Source organism: Lepidochelys olivacea (genome assembly GCF_965140295.1).
Source record: "Lepidochelys olivacea isolate rLepOli2 genome assembly, chromosome: 13".
In the NCBI taxonomy this organism is placed as follows: domain Eukaryota; kingdom Metazoa; phylum Chordata; order Testudines; family Cheloniidae; genus Lepidochelys; species Lepidochelys olivacea.
The window spans coordinates 20339637-20358973 of NC_140423.1; the positions used below are offsets into that span (position 1 = coordinate 20339637).

The window sequence follows — 19337 nt, forward strand, 5'->3', positions numbered from 1 at the left end:
AATTTTTCAGGTCATCATCATAGCTTATTGGTCCAAAATCTCAGCCAAGATCTGGTGTTATCACTTATCTCGAATAGTTCCTTGGGAGTACAGCATGTTGCTAGAGGACAATGTGTCAGTCAGTGCTCCAGTCTTTGCTTAGGGTCTCCACATTTGCCTGTGGGGTCCATTCCTCCGCTTCCACTTGGTCATATTGTTTCCAATCTTTGCCATCCTAATTCTCACTAGATTTAGTGTACACCAGTGTTTTTGTTCGAGGTCAGTTCCTGTAAGGAGATGTTCTGAAGGAACAAGATCATTGGTAATTCCCACCATTTTGTTACTCCATTGCTTTCCACCGTGGTATTTTTGGGTAAGGGACTTTTCAGAGGCAAACCTCTTTTGGGAGTTCCATCCCTTGAGTGGTGGAATGTGTCCATGCAGTGGGTATCCTGTATTACGCACCTGTTTTTCTCTTTCATTTTTAGTAAAGGACTTTTAGTGGTTTAAAATAGCAGATGTCACCCTCTATGCAAAATAGTGGCTTTGCCATAGGAGGAAACGTGCGGAGTACAAATCCCTTGCTCTCTTCGGAGGGGAATATACATAGCATTGGCATAAAGACTTGAGAAGCCACAGAGGGTTTTGGTACATGAATAACTTTGCAAGGGTCTGTCTCTATGCTCTGATCTATGTCTGTTCTGTGTTTTTTATCTTAAAGATTTCCAAAATCAGTTAACTCTAGAACAATACTTATTTTATTTTTATTATCAGGCAATTTTTATGATTCCTACAAATCCTCCTCCAACATTCCGGAAGCCAGAACTCTGGTCAGACAACTTTACGGACTTTGTAAAACAGTGTCTTGTGAAAAGTCCTGAACAAAGAGCAACTGCTACACAGCTTCTCCAGGTTTGCTGTTTGTTACCTGGGGTGCTTTCAGAGGGTATCGGAGGGAGTTCTTAACTAAACAAACCGCAGTGCAGGCAATGAGTATTTGTGCAATTTGAGATGTTGGTTTCCCTTCGTGCTTCCCCTGTACAACTTGTACAGTGTAAGATCAAGTTGCGTGAGGTTTTTAAACCTTTAGTTTCTTCCCTAGAAATTAGACCGTCTCCTACTTTCTGTTCCCATACTCGTACACACATCTTTGTGCCCCCAGGCTTTTGTCAGTGTTTCAAGATTTTGAGAAAGAGAAATCCTGGCACTTACTATTAAGCCATACAGTTTATCCCTTAACTGACCCTATGCTTAGAAAAGAGCCATATCTGATTATGTTATGTCAAAGTCCTCCATTTCCTAGCTATCCCAATTTGCCTCTAGTTGTTCTGTGACCTCAGAGCAGGGGTGGGCAAACTTTTTGGCCGCCACATCAGGGTTCCAAAACTGTATGGAGGACTGGGTAGGGAAGGCTGTGCTTCACCAAACAGCCTGGCTCCCATCCCCTATCCGTCCCCTGACCCATCCAAGCCCCCCTGCTCCTTGTCCCCTGACCGCCTGAGGCCCTGCCCCCATCCACACCCCTGCCCCCGACAGGCCGCCTTCTTATCCCACGCTTATCCAACCGCCCCCCATGTTCCCCGTCCTCTGATCCCACCCCCCGTGAACCTCTGCCCCATCCAACCCCCTAGCCCCCTTACCATGCAGCTCAGAGCAGCATGTCTGGCAGCCGCACTGCCCGGCTGGAGCTAGACACACTGCTGAGCTGCCCTCCATGAGCATGCAGCTCCGCTGTCCAGAGCACTGTCTGCGCGGGGGCGTGGCTGCAGGGGAGAGGAGACAGCGGGGGAGGGGCTGGGGCCTAGCCTTCCCGGCCAGGAACTCAGGGGCTGAGCAGGATGGTCCCGCAGGCCGTAGTTTGCCCACCTCTGCCTCAGAGGCTACTACATACAGAGATCCAAGCAAAGCTAATCAATTTCTAAAGCACTCTCTGCGTTTTAATAACTAACCTTCCTTTTGCTGTCTTTGAGCTGATGGAGGTTACCTGCCCTCTGCACCATGTTAGAGGAGCCCCAGTTTTTTCCTCTAAAGTACCTCTTCCTTTCCATGACAGAGGTGCATCTTGGTTCCTGAAGCATTATCAAGGGATTATCTCTATGGCTTTTCAGTTGATCCTTAGAATGTCAGAAGCAGAAGGCAAATAACGAAGGCAGACTGTTGGCCTCTTATTGGAAAGCGATAGCCATAGTGTTATCTTGGGTGTCATGAATTTATCTCATTTCTAGATATGACAGTTCAGAAATAAAGTATGAATGCAGGGTCATACAGGAATGCCCTTTTAGCGTGACTCAGTATGGGTCTCTCATTCTCTATCACTAAAAGGGTAAATTATGAAATAAAAGTTTATTATAGAGTTTTTACTTGGTTGTGTACACCAACTGTAATTCAGCAGGGATAGGCATAGCTCTGGGTAACAGCGTTTTACTGCTTTGTCTTCATATTTGCTGCTTATAAAATATATCTACTTTTTTAGCATCCATTTGTTAAAAGCGCAAAAGGAGCGTCAATCCTGCGGGACTTGATTAATGAGGCAATGGACGTTAAACTGAAACGTCAGGAAGCACAACAGCGTGAATTGGATCAAGATGATGAAGAAAACTCAGTGAGTGTTTAATGGACACAATAACTTTAAAATATTGATGCTGATATATGTGCGAGTAGGTGCCTTTCCCAAACTGCTCTAAAGTAGTCCACATATGTGGTAGAGTCTAAAATTCCAGCTGATGTCATTGTTTGTATTATCATAACACCTAGGAGCCCTAGTCTTGGATTAGGACCCCACTGGCTGCTTTAACACAGAAATTAATAATAATACTACATAGTGTTCAGCTCAGTCACTGATTCCAGCGTTGATTTTTTCCTGGGTTTTTTAGCTTAGGACTGCTCAACTCATGTCCTGTAGCTGCTCTCTATTAGCCCACTCCCACCTCCTTTATATTCAACCGTATTGAGCTACTTGCCTTAGTGAGTCAGCAGAACGTAGACACAACACCTACCACAGGACAGTTACTAGCCCAAGAAAATACTTTTAAAGATATGTAATAAATTTGTAGAAGACTTCAAATATATTTTCCCGTCTGGATTGAGTTTTTCCTATAGTAGAGAGGCCTTTTGTTTGTAGTCTTTGATGTGTTCTATTTTGCCATATAACACAAGTATGTTGTTTTCTTCATACCATCTTCCTGATTTAGAAACCCCTTTATAGAAACTTCATACTTACAAGAAGAAACAGACACAAATTTAAGGAGAGGGGATGTGTGCTTAGACTTCTTTTGATGGTGCAGTGCTGTGAGCTTGAGTTCTGTGCTTTTTTTCAGTCCAGAGTTGCAGACTAAGTAATTGCTTGTTCAGATGCTACGTTTTGACTTTTGAATAAGTGTTGTAGTGTGAGTGGTGGTTTTTCAAAAGCCAACTTGAAGCATGCTCCGTCAGTTTCAACCTGACTGAATAAAATGGACAACAGACGGTTATTCTATAGAGCAAGCCTCTTCTGAAACTAGATTTGAATAGCATGCTTTGCAATGAAATATAGGTTTGTTAAATGCAGTGTTTCCTCACTGTGAAGTTAGGGCTGCATTGTGCTTTGGGATGGAAGTAATCTTTACTCACAGTGTCAACATGATATTGACTTTAAGGTTATGTGCAGCTGCTTATGTGTCTGAATTGTGATTGCATCACTGACAGCTGATACCAGATAGTTGGAGGTGGAAGGATTCCTCTAGTGTAAATGTTTTCCTGTGGCCTCTCTGCCCTGCCACATTACCGCTGCTAGAAGGGAAGAGTTACCAAGAGCTTCCGTGGCACTGTAGGTTTTCTGCTGCAGCGTCTCACAATGCTGGAGGGGGAGTTTATTGCCCACCTGCAGTAAAACTTCATCCCCTCCCCCCCCCATTAACTTTTGAAGTTCATCCTTTTCCCAGTCTTCTCGGTTTGGTGTTCAAGAGGTTCGGCTGTGAACTACCAGCACCCTTAGTGGGACAGAGGCCTCAGACATGGAGGCACTGGAGGAGGGCAGGGTGGGACACCATGTTGACAGTGGTGAGACCTTGTATTGTAGCTCTGTGAGACGTGTGCGCGTTAGCCCTGTGACACTAGCTTGGATCACAAAGGCCACAATCACATATACACAGCAACTGGGGGCTTACCACTTATAACAAGTGGCCTTGTGAACATCATGGATGATTTTTTTTATGAAATTCACGGCAGTGTCAAGTATTGATATCCCTCCCCCCAACCCCGAATATGCATGGCCGCTGAGTCCTACCCTCCCCCACCAAACTGCTGCGATTTTTTCAACAGCAGGGAGGTAGAAGTGGGCATCTGTGTGCACTTGTCTCTTGCTTAGTGCAGCTCATAGCACCCGGCAGGCCTTGTGTTGGAGCTATAGTTTGGGGGCGGACTGGATTTGGTGACCAGTTTTATGCAAGGCACAGTAGTCAGCACCACAACTGCTTGGAACATGTGCTACGAACCACACCGAGCACAAGATCGTACATGCTCACTTCTGCTTCCTTGCTATTGGGAAAACTGAAGCAATTTGTCCTTGTCCTGCTCCCTTCTGACCTTTTAAAGCTGTACAGCTCCTGGGCTTTTACTGTGCTATACCCAGCAAGCCAGCCTGCCTAAAGGCCAGTGCCTGAGTGTTGCTTTCTCTCTAAAGACTGTGAACAGCATATTGCCAGCAGTTACAAATTACCACACTGCTCTTTCTAAGCAACCACCTTTATTCTTAAGGTAAACGCATTACAGAGAAAACAGAAGTTTCTATATGCATGCTTAAAGCTTACCAGAGGTCACCCCTCAGTCTTTCTATCTTAGCAGGGCCCCAGGTCTTTGCAGACTTTCCACAAGGGTTGGGATCCCCTTTGCTCAGAAGGTCCTGTCCATTTGCTGGATCAGAGAGAAGGGTCAAGAGTCAGTTTAAATGCAGCATTTTTATACCAAAAGCTCTTTCTTTGTCTGTTAGCCTCTGGAATACCAACTTTGAACTAGTATGTGCAAGCCTCCCTGGGGTTGGTACCTCTTTAGTTTTTACAATCTGAGTGTTTCACCTTAATCACTGCGCACTATTTTTAGTTCGTGGTGAAGCTGTGCAACCCTCCTCCCTCTGGAGTTTTGTGCAGTCCCTGGCCCACAATGTTACACAACCCAATCATAACTATCATACAGTATGTTCTCCCGAAGATGCTGCGTGGGATTGCAATATCTGTCACAATGTTAATGTGTGGTAACAAATGGAAAAAAATATTCTCTGAAAAAAATGACTGGGTTTGATTTTAATGTACAGTTCTTTTTCTTTTCTTTTTTTAAAGGCTTGCAAATTCAGTTTATTTCAATTCCTTAAGAGTTTATTACTAGTGATGAACTATTTTAAATCTCAGCTTCTAAAGTTTGGCATTATCTCTTCAGCATGCACACACACACTATAGACTAGACTGAATACTGCTGCCATCTAATAACTGTTCAGTGATCTCTAGATCATTTCAGAATGGAATTTTAGGTCAACTGTATCTGGCAATCTTTGGGCTTGTCTACACATCTATGCTGCAGGGATCGATCCACCGGGGGTCGATTTAGTGGGTCTAGTGAAGACCTGCTAAGGCGACCGCTGATTGCTCCCCCATCAACTCCGGTACTCCACCGGAATGAGAAGTATAAAGTAAGTCGCCGGGAGAGTTTCTCCCATCGACCCAGCATGGTGTAGACACCACAATAAGTCAACCTAAGTTCACGTAGCTGGAGTTGCGTAACTTAAGTCGACTTAACCCCATAGTGTAGACCTGCCCTTAGAGACAGTAAGGGCTGAATGAGTATTGCGACTTAATTACTCCTAGTGATAGGCCATTGGGTCAGGGCTCAGATGCCAGCTGGCTGTGTTGGGACGCTTGTACTGCTAATATTGCTCTTATGTAGTTAAGTGGAAGACTTCAGTCTGCAAAGTGGTCATCCCAGCATATTTCTAACAATAGATAAAGCTAGAGGAAAAGGAATGGAGAAGATCTTTCATTACCCATTTGGGAATAGGAAGGAGAGAACAAAAGGCATAATTCGTTACATCTTGCTGACCTTACAAAAATTTTGTAAAACTCTGATACCAAAGAAATATTGGAAGTTGGTACCAGTTCCCTTTGAATGTTGCCAGTCTTTTTTATTTAATAAAAAAAAAAAAAGAAGATAACTCTGATCAGTAAATGCATGTCTTGCATCCTCCTACAGGAAGAAGATGAAACAGATTCGGGTACCATGGTGCGGACAAGTGGAGATGAGACTGGTACTATAAGAGCTGCCAGTACAATGAGTGATGGAGCCAATACCATGATAGAACATGATGGAACCCTGGAATCCCAGCTGGGTACAATGGTAATAAACACGGAAGAAGAGGAAGAAGAGGGGACCATGAAGAGTAAGAACTCCTTATTTTTAATGATTATATAGTCCCTAATTCACACACAGATGAAAATGCAAAGGTTGAAGTGGGGAAAAACACATGAATGTCTGTGGTCAAAAAGTACAGTGAGGCCATAGTAGGATAAAATGTCAGCAGAAGGGAGAAAGCTAAATGTAACGGAAAGTTAAGATTATTACAATAAATGTCTTCTGTATGGCAGCTAAGGATGTTTTAATTACAGTGAGTAATAGCTTTCAGCAAGCTGCTCTGCCAATGGGACATATTAGTTTTATGGTAATTTTATGTACTTTCACTATGCTATTTATTGTAGATACTCTTAATGTTGCTCTAACTTCCCTTGACAAAAAATACTAAATAATTATAAATTACTAGTTAAACTCCATCCTGGGTTTTCTAACTTTGAATTCAGTTAATGGTTTTTCTATTATGGCATGTCAGCCTCACTTCCTGTTTCTAAGGAGATGTGCTGTCTGAAGTTACTAGGTGCTCTCTGTTGTCCTGGTTCCACTCAGTAGATGCAAGCATTTTATTAGAGAGATTTTACTTCTAAAAAGTCAAGTAGTATTGGTTATTTGTATTGTGAGTGTGCCTTGGGTTCCCAGTCATGAATCAGGGCCCATTGTGCCAACACTTAACAAAAAAGATGATGCCTGCCCTGAAGAGCTTGCAATCTGAATATAAAATGAGACAACCGGTGAATATAACATACAGGGAGAACGCAAGGTGGTAACAAAACAAAAGTGGACAATGTGACAAGTAGCAGTCACAGCACACCAGCTGTCTAGCACTATCTGGGAGGGTATGGGTGTGGGGGTGAGATGGTGTTTTTTGTAGGCATCGTGGCAGAGGAGAGCTTTAAGGAGGACAATGCAATGGCTTTGCAGATGTTTACAGGGAGTTCCTCCCAGGCATTGAGGTGACATGGGAGAAAGTGCAACAGTACTACTTTTTTAAAATATAAAAAAGAAGCACTGGTGATCTGAGTTTAAGTTCTCAGTTACTGAACTCCCATGGAAACAATCAATACAAAGATTTGTGACTTTAGTAGGGGGTGCATTGGCCCCTTCCGGGAGCGGCATGGGGCCGGGGCAGGCAGGGAGCCTGCCTTAGCCTCGCTGCGACGCTGCCTGAGGTAAGTACTGGCAGGAGGCTGCACGCTAGCCTTGAACCTCCTCCTGCACCCAAGCCCCATCCCAGAGCCAGCACCCCAAACCCCCTCCTGCACCCCAACCCCCTGCCCCAGGCTCAGCCCGGAGCCTGCTCCCACACTGTGAACCCCTCGGTCCCAGCCCAGAGCCTGCACCTACTCCCAAACCCCTGCCCCAGCCTGGTGAAAGTGAGTGAGGGTGGGGGAGAAAGGGGGGGATGGAGTGAGCAGGGTGGGGCTTTGGGGAAGGGGCGGGGTAGATACTGGATTGCCCTTAAATTCAAAAAGTGATTTTGGGAGTAAAAAGGTTGGAGACCACTGGATTAGACCAGCTAAGAATAATTGGGTATAAACATTATACAAATCACTAAAGAAGAAGAAGTACTTTTCCCAGGAATTCCTTAGTTCTGTCAAATGGAAACTCTTTTCCACTTGTTGGCTCTTTAGACTCACCATCTTCTCTCGGTGAAGACAGTTTTTTCTAACAGAAGAGGGAGCACATAGTAATATGCTTACAAATCGATACAGAGCTCTGCAAACTCTGGCTTTTCTGCTGAAATTTCAAACTTTGGCAAATATTGATTAGCCATAAGTAACAGGGGAAGTCTGCTTTTATAACAATGGGAAGAAAGGAAACGGAGTTATCAAAGCTGACTTGCATTTCAGTGTTAGCATGACTGAAACGGGATAATAGTCTGTGACAAGGAGAGAGATGGAAAATCAGGCATCTATGTACAGTAGTTTACTGTAATTTAAATGATTGCCCAAGAAGATGTGGCAAGGGCTGTTTAAGGTGAGAATACCAGTTGTTCAGAAACAGAAAACATACTGAGTTTTTTCCTTTTAAAGAATCTGAGTAATATGGCTTTTCAAGTTTTCAAGGGAGCAGAAATCTAAAGGGTGTTTTGTTTTCTGTTCTAAGAAAAAAGCCTATGATCAGTCTTCCACTTTTGAGTATTTCCCCACACCTCTGCTATCACTTGTTAACTATTCACTAACTTCACACTAAGGGAAGAATGCTACCAAAATTCTGTTTAAACTTGGATGGAAGAGGGAATTGCTCTTTGATGTGAATTAATGTATCAATTACAAAGTTGAACAATGCTAAACCCCTTCATTTTTGGCCTATTTCAGTTCACTTACCATCACTTACATTCACCTTCACCTCAAAAGTTTGTGGTCCTTACAAACTGAAAATAAATAGTTCTGTCCTCCAATTACTCTCTCTATAGAGGATGTATGTGGTTATTTTACTTTCACAGATGAAACACCCAACTTTAAAACCAGCATTTATTTTGTGGTTAGGGACATCCTACAATGGCTACTGCAGTTGTTGGATATGTCTTAGCATCTAACCAGAAGAGGGAGCTCCAGAACAGGCTGCTGGCAGCTGCTGCTTGAATTGGAAGATGAGCTTCTAAACATTTGGAAGTGTCAGAGGACTTCCTCAGTCTGAGGAATGAATGTGAGGTTCCTGGTGCAAGCGGCAACGTCACTTTTGTGCACACTACTTTCATGTACATGTACATTTAATGCCATAATTTCAAGAGGATCCAGAGCAGCTTGGTTTCATTCAGCATTTTTGCTCTTGCTGTCAAAGGAGTACCTACATTTAAAAAAATATATATATATCTTCAATGCAGTTGGTTTGTTGATTTCATCATTTGGAAAATTACCATATCAGGTTAAAATTTAGCTTACACTCCTTTTTTCTTTCTTTCCACCCCCTCCAATAGAATAATATTGAATTTCTAAGTGCAGCCCAGTGCACTGTCCATATTAATATTCCTTTGAATAACTGTTTCTTGGGGAGATGGCTAGGCAATAATCTCTTAGGAGTTTGCAAATGCTTTTCCTGTGAATTGCCTCGAATGCTCCATTTTTTCAACTTATTTCCATGTTAATGTTCTCCTGAAGTTCAGTTAAATTGATTGAGCTATAAAAAGTCATCAAACCAGCAGCAGAACTCTTTTGAGGAAGGATTTTTCAAAATCTTAAGTGGGTGAAATAATGGTAATTTTAATGCATTGGAATTGGAGAATTTTCATTAATTCATGTATTAAGTGATCTGTCTTTCAAATAACTGGTCTAGCAAATCATGGTAAAGAGTGTTCAGGTGAATACAGTATAAAGATCTAAATTCTTTTACATAGCAGCAGTGGTAGAGTAGAATCTTTCCAGGAGCCTGAAACTCCTGCGTGCCTAAAACTGGTTCTCGTACCATTTAAAAGAAACAAAACAAAAAACCTGCCTTTTAAATGAAAAAGGGTCTGAGAGACATTGAAATGTCATATTTAATACTAGGCTTTCTATGGAAGTTCTGGGAAACCGTTTCCTCTAGCAACTCATACTATGTGTGATGAAACTTTGAGAGTCATACCTTCTGTTCTTAGATGAAATTTTTTTAAAGGATTTGATCATGTAAATATACTAGATTTTAAATGTACTTGTTGTGTATAGGGTTGAATACAGAAGTACCAAAATCCATCATGTACTAATTTTGGCTTGTTAAATATTTTACAATTGTTTGGTTGTTTTTCCAAAGAGATACTCAAAACAAAATATTCAAACGTTTGCAAAAAAACAACCCCCTTCCCCCCCAGAAGCCCCCCAAAACAAGAATATCACTAGATATTCTTGTCTTTTCTGCACTAACCCTTGTCTTTGATTTTTCTGAGAACTGCAACTATTTAAACTGCACTGCTACACATCTTCTTTTTGTTGTTGTAAATCCATTGTTAAGAGCTTACTTGATATGAGTTTAACTGCTTTGGAGCAACCTTTAATTTTAACATTTAAAAGCTAGCCTTCTGAAGCACTAAGGAAGGGCACTCATTTGTAATATAAGGAACTCTTGTTCTGCTCAGAGACCAGAATAATTATTTCAATATAGCCACAACAGATCTTTTTATTGTCTTTTCTTATTAAAACATCTACTAAACTACACTTCAGCCAGCCATGAGCTCAAATTGCTAGTGGGGGAAAAAAGTTGTCATTTCCTCTTTAATGATAAATTTCACTAATATTCATGCAATTGTTAAGTGTATTTAATTTATTAAAATTTCTTCTCTTATCTCCCAGGCTATTTATGTGTGTATGTTTGTCAGTAGACACATTTCCTGCCATTTGCTAGTATTCATAGTGCTGGTAGACACTACTGAAAATCTTGTCTCATCCACATCTTGCTTGCATTACTTGCCCATAAAATGGGTAGGACTTGAGATGAGGAAAACTGGTACCTTGGAGCTTTTTAGGTCTAAAGAGTAGAAGCATACCTGATGTGGAAGGTAAGATAACTATACTGCCTTCTTGGGCTGTAATCATAAGTGATCTCAAGTGAGGCTCTTTATTGTAGCATACAAATGCAGCAGTGTGGCATTAGCAGCTCTAATAGCGCTATGCCCTTTGTCATTTGGATATGATGTAAAATATGTCTCCGTTTGTGATTGTTAAAGATCCTCTAGCACTCCTCACTGCGAAGGTGTATTAGCCTCAGTGTTTTAGCTAGATTCCAAATCCAATGATTACATGAATTCACCTGGAATTTCCAATTACACTTGAAATCTCTTCCTGTGTCCTAAGCTGGCAAATGATTGTGCTCTGTTACGAAGCCACCCTCTATTCTAGAGATGGCAGCATTTCATTAATGAGTGAAAGTGGTGTGTGTGTGCGTGCGCTCTGCAATTTTTTTAGGTGAGAAGAGCCATCTGAACTTGTTATAGTCTTGGTAGTCTTGTGTTAAATGTACAAGATATTGATATTTTAACTTAGCTAAAGTGAAATATTTAAGTGCCAACATTCAATAGGCCTTTCACTAGTTAGAAGTCTAATTTTTCATGTAAAGCAATTAATTTTCTATGTAAAAACTGTAATTTAAAATGCACAGCATAATTAAATGTGGGTGGCTTAGAAGGCATCCACTAGGTGTTACACTCAGTTATTGTTGCAAATGAATAAAGCGTTATTTATCTATACTTATGAGGCAGCTCTAGGTGGTTTAATGACAGTCAGTGTCTGAAATTGTTTAGTTGCCTGGTATTGAAATGGATGATGTGGTTATTGCAGAAGTATGTCATTGGCATTTTTCTGCTATTCTTCAGAAGATGATTTTCCATAACACTACTTCTGGTTCATGTATTAGGTTGAGTTTTCAGTGGTATAGCTTTATATCTAAAATGAATTGGACCATTTAAAAGTAATTGGGACATAAAGCATTATTAGCAATATGTCCTCAGATATTGCGATGAGCATTGTATAAATACCTAAATTGACTAAACACTTCCTTCCCCCCTGCTATACTGTTGCTGCATGGTGAATATAAATGTCCAAAAATGAGAACTTTCTTTCAGTACTGGGCATATTTCCCTGTGGTAGTTATAGTCTGTATTGCTTTTCACCTTCACACACCAGAAGTACTTCTGGTGAAGATGACTGCTCTTTGTTTGTTTTACTTCCCATCTGTGCAACAGGAATATCATGTCATGTAGCTGTGAGTGCAGTCATGTAGACTAGCAGTGGGAGTACATATACAGCCATTATGGTGTTGTCAAGAAAGTGGTGTGTTTTTTAACAGTAGAGTAATGTCTTCTAAAACACATTGAGAATCTGAAGGCATTACCCAACAGATTGTGTTTTAAAATGGGTTACAATTGGAGTCTGAGCTACACACTTGTCCACTTTCAGTTCTTTGCATGCTGAATATTGTACATGGCCTCACCATTAATAAAGCTCATAATATATGAACATAAATTCCATCCAGCATTCTGAAATTGGAAACAGACATATAAGTGTTTAATGTAGCAATCTTGGAAGTATACAGCTGAGTGCCTTTATTGCTTTTACAGTACTGTGTATCTATGAATGCCAGTGATAGAAACTAGAAGAAGTTTTTCGGACACGGGCAATGACTTGATCAAGATGGAGATCATGAGTAATGGAGTACTGAGTAGTATACAGTGGGCCATATACCACAACAGTATCTTGAAAGATGTAGAGGAAAGAGGTGAATTATTTATGATTAAATTTACTATTTTGGGATAAAGTTGTGTCTAATCTGCAGGCTAGCTCTGACCTACCTGTCTCCTCTAAGAATAATTAGGAGTTTATTTCCTGTGAGGACCAGAATGAACTGTGGAGGAAATGTCCTCCTCCTGGGAACAAATAGTTTCTCAAATAAAATCTTAAAGTACTTTGATCAAAGAGAGTGCCACTTCTAAATTGGAATTCCTCTTACTAGCCATTACTTATGCTATTGAGGATTTTTCTCCCAGAAGAACAGCAACAAATGTGGTGTATGAATATTAGCTTCTGTCTTAAGCATTGGTAAGTTTTATGGCCACAAATGTTAAAAAAGGAGTTGCTGACATGTCTGTATTCTCATTCAGCTGTATACCAATCAAAATCCTTAGATTGTTGTGTGCGAGACCCTGGATATAAAAGATTGCAACACATCCAAGTAAAGTTGCTGCTGGGTAAGATTATGATATGGGCTAGGAATGAGTTATCCAATCAGAACTTGTCACTGTTTCCCCTTTTTCAGCTTTTCTCTCCAGTGCCTTCATGTATTTAGTCCAATGACTAAAGCAAACAAGCTGAGAGAGAAGAATTCCCTGTGAGAAAATCCTGTGGTGATGTATGGGGAGGAAAGCAGCCTCTGTCCCTTCATTTGCTTGTGGGCTAGTATAATATTGTCATAGTTCTTAATAAAACATACTAAAGAAAGATGTCAAAAAGGGTGGTCTTCAGTTTAACTAGCTTTCTTGCATCACAGAATATGCACAGAACCTTTTATCATTTTATAGAAAGATTCCTCTATCACCTGTACCATAGACTTTTCTGTGTCATTACGAACAAATATTCTTTCTTGAATGAATATAAGATACTTTATAGTTTACAAAATAAATTAGTTTGGATGCTTTGAATTAATTGTAATGGTTCTCTGTTGCTTTGCAGTGGTATCAGGACCCACTAGGCATGGTTTAGATTTCATTTGGGACTGAGAATTTTTCTCATAGTCATGGGAAGACTTATCAGTGTAAATTTAAGGAGTTGTGAAATGCTGCATGCCTTGCACTTCATGTGGGTGAATTGCAGTTCATGTTACTAAAGGGTACGAAATTAATTAATGGTGGAATACTTTTTGCTGTAGTTGAATACATTTGCCTCTTTCTGCTATGCTGAATGAAATGATGCAGTTCTGTTAATCTTTCTTAGTTTCTGTACAAATTATCCCAAGTGGCTTTTAAACTTCCATTGTAGTTCTCTTGAGGAAAAGCTTGATGCAAACAGAACTACAATTTCCATTTAAAATTTGCATATTAGGCATTTATTGTATGTAATCATTGGGCGCTATTATTGTTAAATGCTTAGCTTAGACCTTTGAGTTAAACTATAAAAGACAGCAATGGCTTTTCTGATTTTTAAAGTTAAAACTAACAAGATACATCCTCACAAAGTTTGATCAGGAGCTTTTCTATACAGGGACTCTGTATTCCTGGATGTGGCGCACCATGATCCTTATTTTGGGTCTCTTCATGCTACCACAAAACAAATAACTTACTATTTCCAAAGTCCTTGGTGTACATGCTCCTGCCACCCTATAGCCCATTATCACAAATCACGCACTCTCTGGAACTTAATTGTAGTCCTCTAGTAACTTGTCTAGATGCTGCAGCTTACTAGGATCATGAGCAAACTAAAGTCTGTCTAACAAAGTCAGTCAAGTTCTTTCCTAGTACTCTAGTATGTAATTCCAGAAAGTATGCCCAACTACTCAGATTTTGTCAAACTTTTTCTCATTCTCAGTGGATAGGCATATCAAATAGTTCGATACAACAAGTCTAAGCCATGATGAAAGACAGAGTACAAGACAAATACTTTGTATTTACAATCTTTTATATCCAAGAATTTCAAAGCACTAGTGCAATGTTTGTGCATTTGGGCTTTCAGCACTTCATGGTAATGTTTAAAAAGAAATAGCTTGTTTTTATCCTCAACATTTTTAATTAAAAACCTTTCTATTAAGTTTAGAGGAAAGAATCAAATTTTTGTTTTGATAATCTTTAGTCTTCCTATCAGGAAAATATACACATGCTCAATATCTAACTTCTCTAATATAATATTACGAACCCCATAAGCAAACATTTTATGGTTTTAGATAGAATTATAGTTCTGTACATGAACATGTCCATTAGCAAACTGGCAGGGCTGCAGGTTAAACATTTAATTCTAAAATCTTAATGTACTTGCAGTGCAGTTTCCCCAGCTCTGATTTGGAATGCAGAAAATCTACATGCTTCAGGCACAGGTCTCTTTAAAACAGAACAGGGATTTAAAGAACACACAAGAGGTTATAGAGTACAGGTTTCAGAGTAGCAGCCACGTTAGTCTGTATTCGCAAAAAGAAAAGGAGTACTTGTGGCACCTTAGAGACTAACCAATTTATTTGAGCATAAGCTTTCGTGAGCTACAGCTCTTGAAGGAATAGGTATACTTCTATCATAGCCAGTAACAGCTCCGGAACGTGCTTTCGGTGATGAGGCGGGAATCACTATAAAGAGGGAAAAATAGTAAAATAAGGATTTTTTTCCTATTGCATTGGTTTCTATTTCCCATTTATTTTAGTAGGAGAGAAACATTCTTGTAACGTTCATAGTTTTACTACTCAGCAAGCTTACTTGAATAATAGGGTGGAATTTTCAAAAGCATTCTTCCTTGGCCTATTTCTACTCCTATTGAAGTCTTTTGGTTTTGGAAAATTCCGTCCAAATGCCATTAGAGTTTATTGGGCAACACTAATGAAGATTCAAAGCAGTGGCTATTTACCAGATACAAGGCTATGTTTAACAGTAATTTTGAAATTTAATGTTAATATGGAGTACTTCGTATAGCACTGATTTAAAATTCTCACCTTTGGGTGTGTGGGGGGGGACTTGCCATACATGATTTGCGATCTTCCCTTCACCTGAGCAGCCATGGCAGTGACATTTCACTGCTGTTCTTTTTTTAACATCTGTCCCAAAATAGATTTTAAACATTAATATTTCTCAATTTTCAAAGAAATTATACCAACAGCACAGTTGAGTGTTCTCTTTGTTCATAGTTCGTTTTTGGGTAGGGATTCTGATCTTTATTCTTCGTTTGGCAAACTTTACAATAACGTGGTATGAGCACTGAAGGTGCTAAATAAATATCCTAAACATGTAATAGACTGGAAAGGCTCCAACAGAGCTGTTGTGTTCCATTTTGTAATTAATATGGCTCCTAAAATGATGACTACATATTTAAATGATGAAACATTAACAGCTCCAGAGGAGCTATATTGATTCATCTCCATAAGAGGCTTTTTTTTTTTAAGGTCCTAAGTATGTGCTTACATAAAGAAGTTATTCCAGTCTGACATGCATAATGCCCACAGTATAACCAGTAGCGATTCTCTATCTCTCTCTGTGCACTTTCACTTCTGTTAAACATTAATATTTTGATATCACCCTGTAATACTAGGAAATGTCCCATCTAGTCTGGTGTCTTCCTCCAGCAGTGGCCAATATCTGATACCCTTCTTTACAGAACCGGACTTAGTTTTTAGTTTCTTCTTTGGTTTCTATGAAAACCTTAAACAGAATTAAACAGGTGAACTTTGTATTGAATTAATAGCAGATGACCTTTCTGCAAAGCTGGCATCGATATAAGTCAGGATTACAAAAATAAATCTACCATGCCAGAATGACATTGACTTGGTGTATTGTCTTTCCTTCTCAAGGAGCGTTTCTGTCAATCTCTCTAAATAAGCAACCTGACTCTGAAATTATAGTAGCAATTAAAGTTTATAAAAATCCCCAGAGCTGTGCTAGATTTGTCATTTTACAGTCTTTTTCCATTCATCATTTCCTCGTCAATTAGTAAACCTGCATCTTAATCAGTTTAATAAATTATTCCAGTAAATCAATATTTAAGGTTAAAAATATGTCCCGTACAAATGTACTTAATTGGTAGCTATTAAAGACTGAAGGTTATTGTATCTCTCAAAGGACAAAGCTGACTTCATGGTTAGCGGTGGATGAGAAGTACAGTACATGCTTTCTTTTAACTATTGTAGAGTTATCAAAATCTAACCCAGAAGCTGCTTGTCGTCATTTGCCTTTTATTTGTATCCTTATGTTGTTGTTCTGTGTGGAAACAGAAATTTAGTTGACTAAACATCAGAAATGTGTAATTTGGTTTCACTGAAGTTACCAAAGGAACCTTCCATGACTGAAGTAACTAGTGATGTGATTGACTGCACCTACCCCTGGATGTTACTGTGAGCAACAGTTAGTTGGTGCAGAATAAAATTTTACTGTTCTGGGAAGAGGGGGAAATTTTTTTAAAATTTGATTAAAGGTTACTTTCTGAATTAATTCCTGCAGTACAGCAACTACATCTAAGCAAAATGATCTTTCTGTAAGAATATAAGCTCATGAAAATCAAGTAGTACTCTGTGAAGGAGTATTTAAAAATGACTTTTTCAAACCACTAATTTGACTGTTCATTCTAATATAGATTTTTAAAAAAGAACTCCAGACCATTATAGAGTGAGTGTGTGTGTGTGTTTACACAGATGAGTTCATGCTGCTGCCTCCTCGTTCTTGACACTTTGCTTATTTGGGGTTGGCGACTCTTGTATCCTTCTTCTCTGCTGTCATGCAGATTGGTCTCTCTGGAGTCCACTGATATCCGGTCTGTGTACAGAGTCTTTGGTCTCCCCATTAGCCATCTTTCGTCAAGAGCCATCCCAGTGATATAACTCTTGGGTCTCCGTTGGATATGCCCGTACCAGTGTAGCCCAGCCTCCTTCAACTTGTCCTCAATTGGAGCTACTCACATTAGGCCCCTTAAACCTCATTTCGATTGTACTGTCCAACATGAGTTCATGCCTATTCTACAAAATTCCACCACATAAAACGTTGCTTTGTATTCATTGACTTTAACATTTATAATGTGCATCTTGCTTCTAACAGTATCTTGCAGTTGCATAGAATGGGTATGCATAGAGTATCTTCACTCTCTAAATAAATGTTTTGTCACCGCAGTGGGTAATTAGAGTTCTATACTACTTCAGTAATTATCCCCAATAGCACAATATTTCTCTACTTTGCAAACACGTTTCCAGACTCTGACCTTTGATGCAGTCTGTCTGAAGGTGGCTTTGTTGATCTGATTCTGTACAATGAGGCTTTTTAAAAAAGGAAACTATTGCCAGTGGTAGAATAAAATAATTTGTCTTAACGTCTGTTATGATGCAGATGTGTAAGCATTTATTTTCATCTTTCAGCTGTTTGCTGGCTCAGGAAAGACTACAAGATATTTGCAGCTTAAAGAGTTGTAATGATATTTTCATATTATTTGTACAGCCACCCCTTTGTCTCTTTCAGTATCTGAAGCCAAGGATCATGCTAAAATATCTTATTGCTTTATGGAAGTTCACTTTACTCTATATTTAACACTTCTGTAAACACACAAGATGTCCTTAAAATATCAAGTTGGTACAAGAATTCAAACCATTATATCTATTAATAATCAAATAAAATCTGGAAATGAAGTTCTACAATATAATATGTCAGTTTTACTTTAAAGAATTACTTCTGTGACTAAACATGTATGGATTTCCAGATACCAAAAATAAAGCACCAGTTAATAGCATACAGTCTCTTGGAAAATTTAGATCTTTGACAGGCTTATGTCTGCATATCTCCAAAATGTGAAACTCTTTGCCAAAGATTGTCTTATGGACATCTGGCAAATCACTTAAGAGACTATTTTATGTATTTTATGTATTTTAAGCCCCATTTTTTATTAGTTTTGGCAATTATACTTAATTCACTTGTGTGGCACTTGATGGTGTAATCTTAACTACGCAGTCTAGACCTGGCTTATGTTTGGCTAATTTTGGTGCCATTTATACTAGCACTTGACCTGGGGTAACTGTTGTGGGAAGCTGAATTTATGAGTTGCCTGGCTTTTATGGACATGTGAGACTTGACTTCTGTAATGCTTAATGTATTTAGACATGATAGATTTCTTGCATTGTGTAGCAAACTGTGGTTTTTTATTACAATGAAATAACATTCCCTTTTGAAAACAGGGTCTTCAAAATAGGTTAGTTGACTTGCTCTTCCAGAACTAACTCATATGTAATGTGCACAAAAACCATATGCAGCAATTTATCATAAATGAAAGCAATTTTGCGTTTAGCTATGAATAATCTTTGTAAATACAGTTTCAGTTTTCATGATCCTAAGGTGTAGCTTGCTGCAATAGTATATCTTCTGTACAAGCATATTTTTATTCTTATGCTGAGACTCTGTACAAAGTATTATCTGCTTTAAATCTTGTTTGTCAGCTGGACATAAATTTGAATACATATTAAACAACATCTGAAACTGCACCAGTTGCACTAGCAGGTAAGTCTTAAGTTTGACAGTCCTATCCTTTTATACTGTCAAGAAGCCACACTGAAACTTTCAATATTTTGTTACTTCTAACAGTTCTTATATTGTCTAATTCCCCACCCCCCCCCCCCCGCCCCGGTGCTTTGAGGCTACAGTCTGTTCACTTTTTGTCTCTTTTCCCCTGACCAATAACCCCATAAGGCATCCTAATGATCCTTCAACTGAGGAAGGCTGGGCTTCTCCTAGATCCCATCTCATCTATACCTCAAATCTCGTCTGTTTCAAACGGCGTCAGTGTCCTAACTGAATGTATGGCCATACACTTCCACTTTTGACATAAGATGAGCAGGGGTGACAGTGTGCTAGAGGGGAT

The 19337-nt window shown here is 39.5% G+C and overlaps 1 protein-coding gene across 1 annotated transcript in view; it reads left to right on the plus strand.

Moving 5' to 3' along the window:
• Positions 1–19337, plus strand: part of STK4 (serine/threonine kinase 4) — a 77018-nt gene that overhangs the window by 15181 nt on the left and 42500 nt on the right. The window contains exons 7-9 of the mRNA XM_084645552.1: positions 754–891; positions 2453–2581; positions 6196–6382. Of these exons, the coding sequence (XP_084501678.1) occupies positions 754–891; positions 2453–2581; positions 6196–6382 (454 nt within the window). The remainder of the gene's footprint in view (positions 1–753; positions 892–2452; positions 2582–6195; positions 6383–19337) is intronic.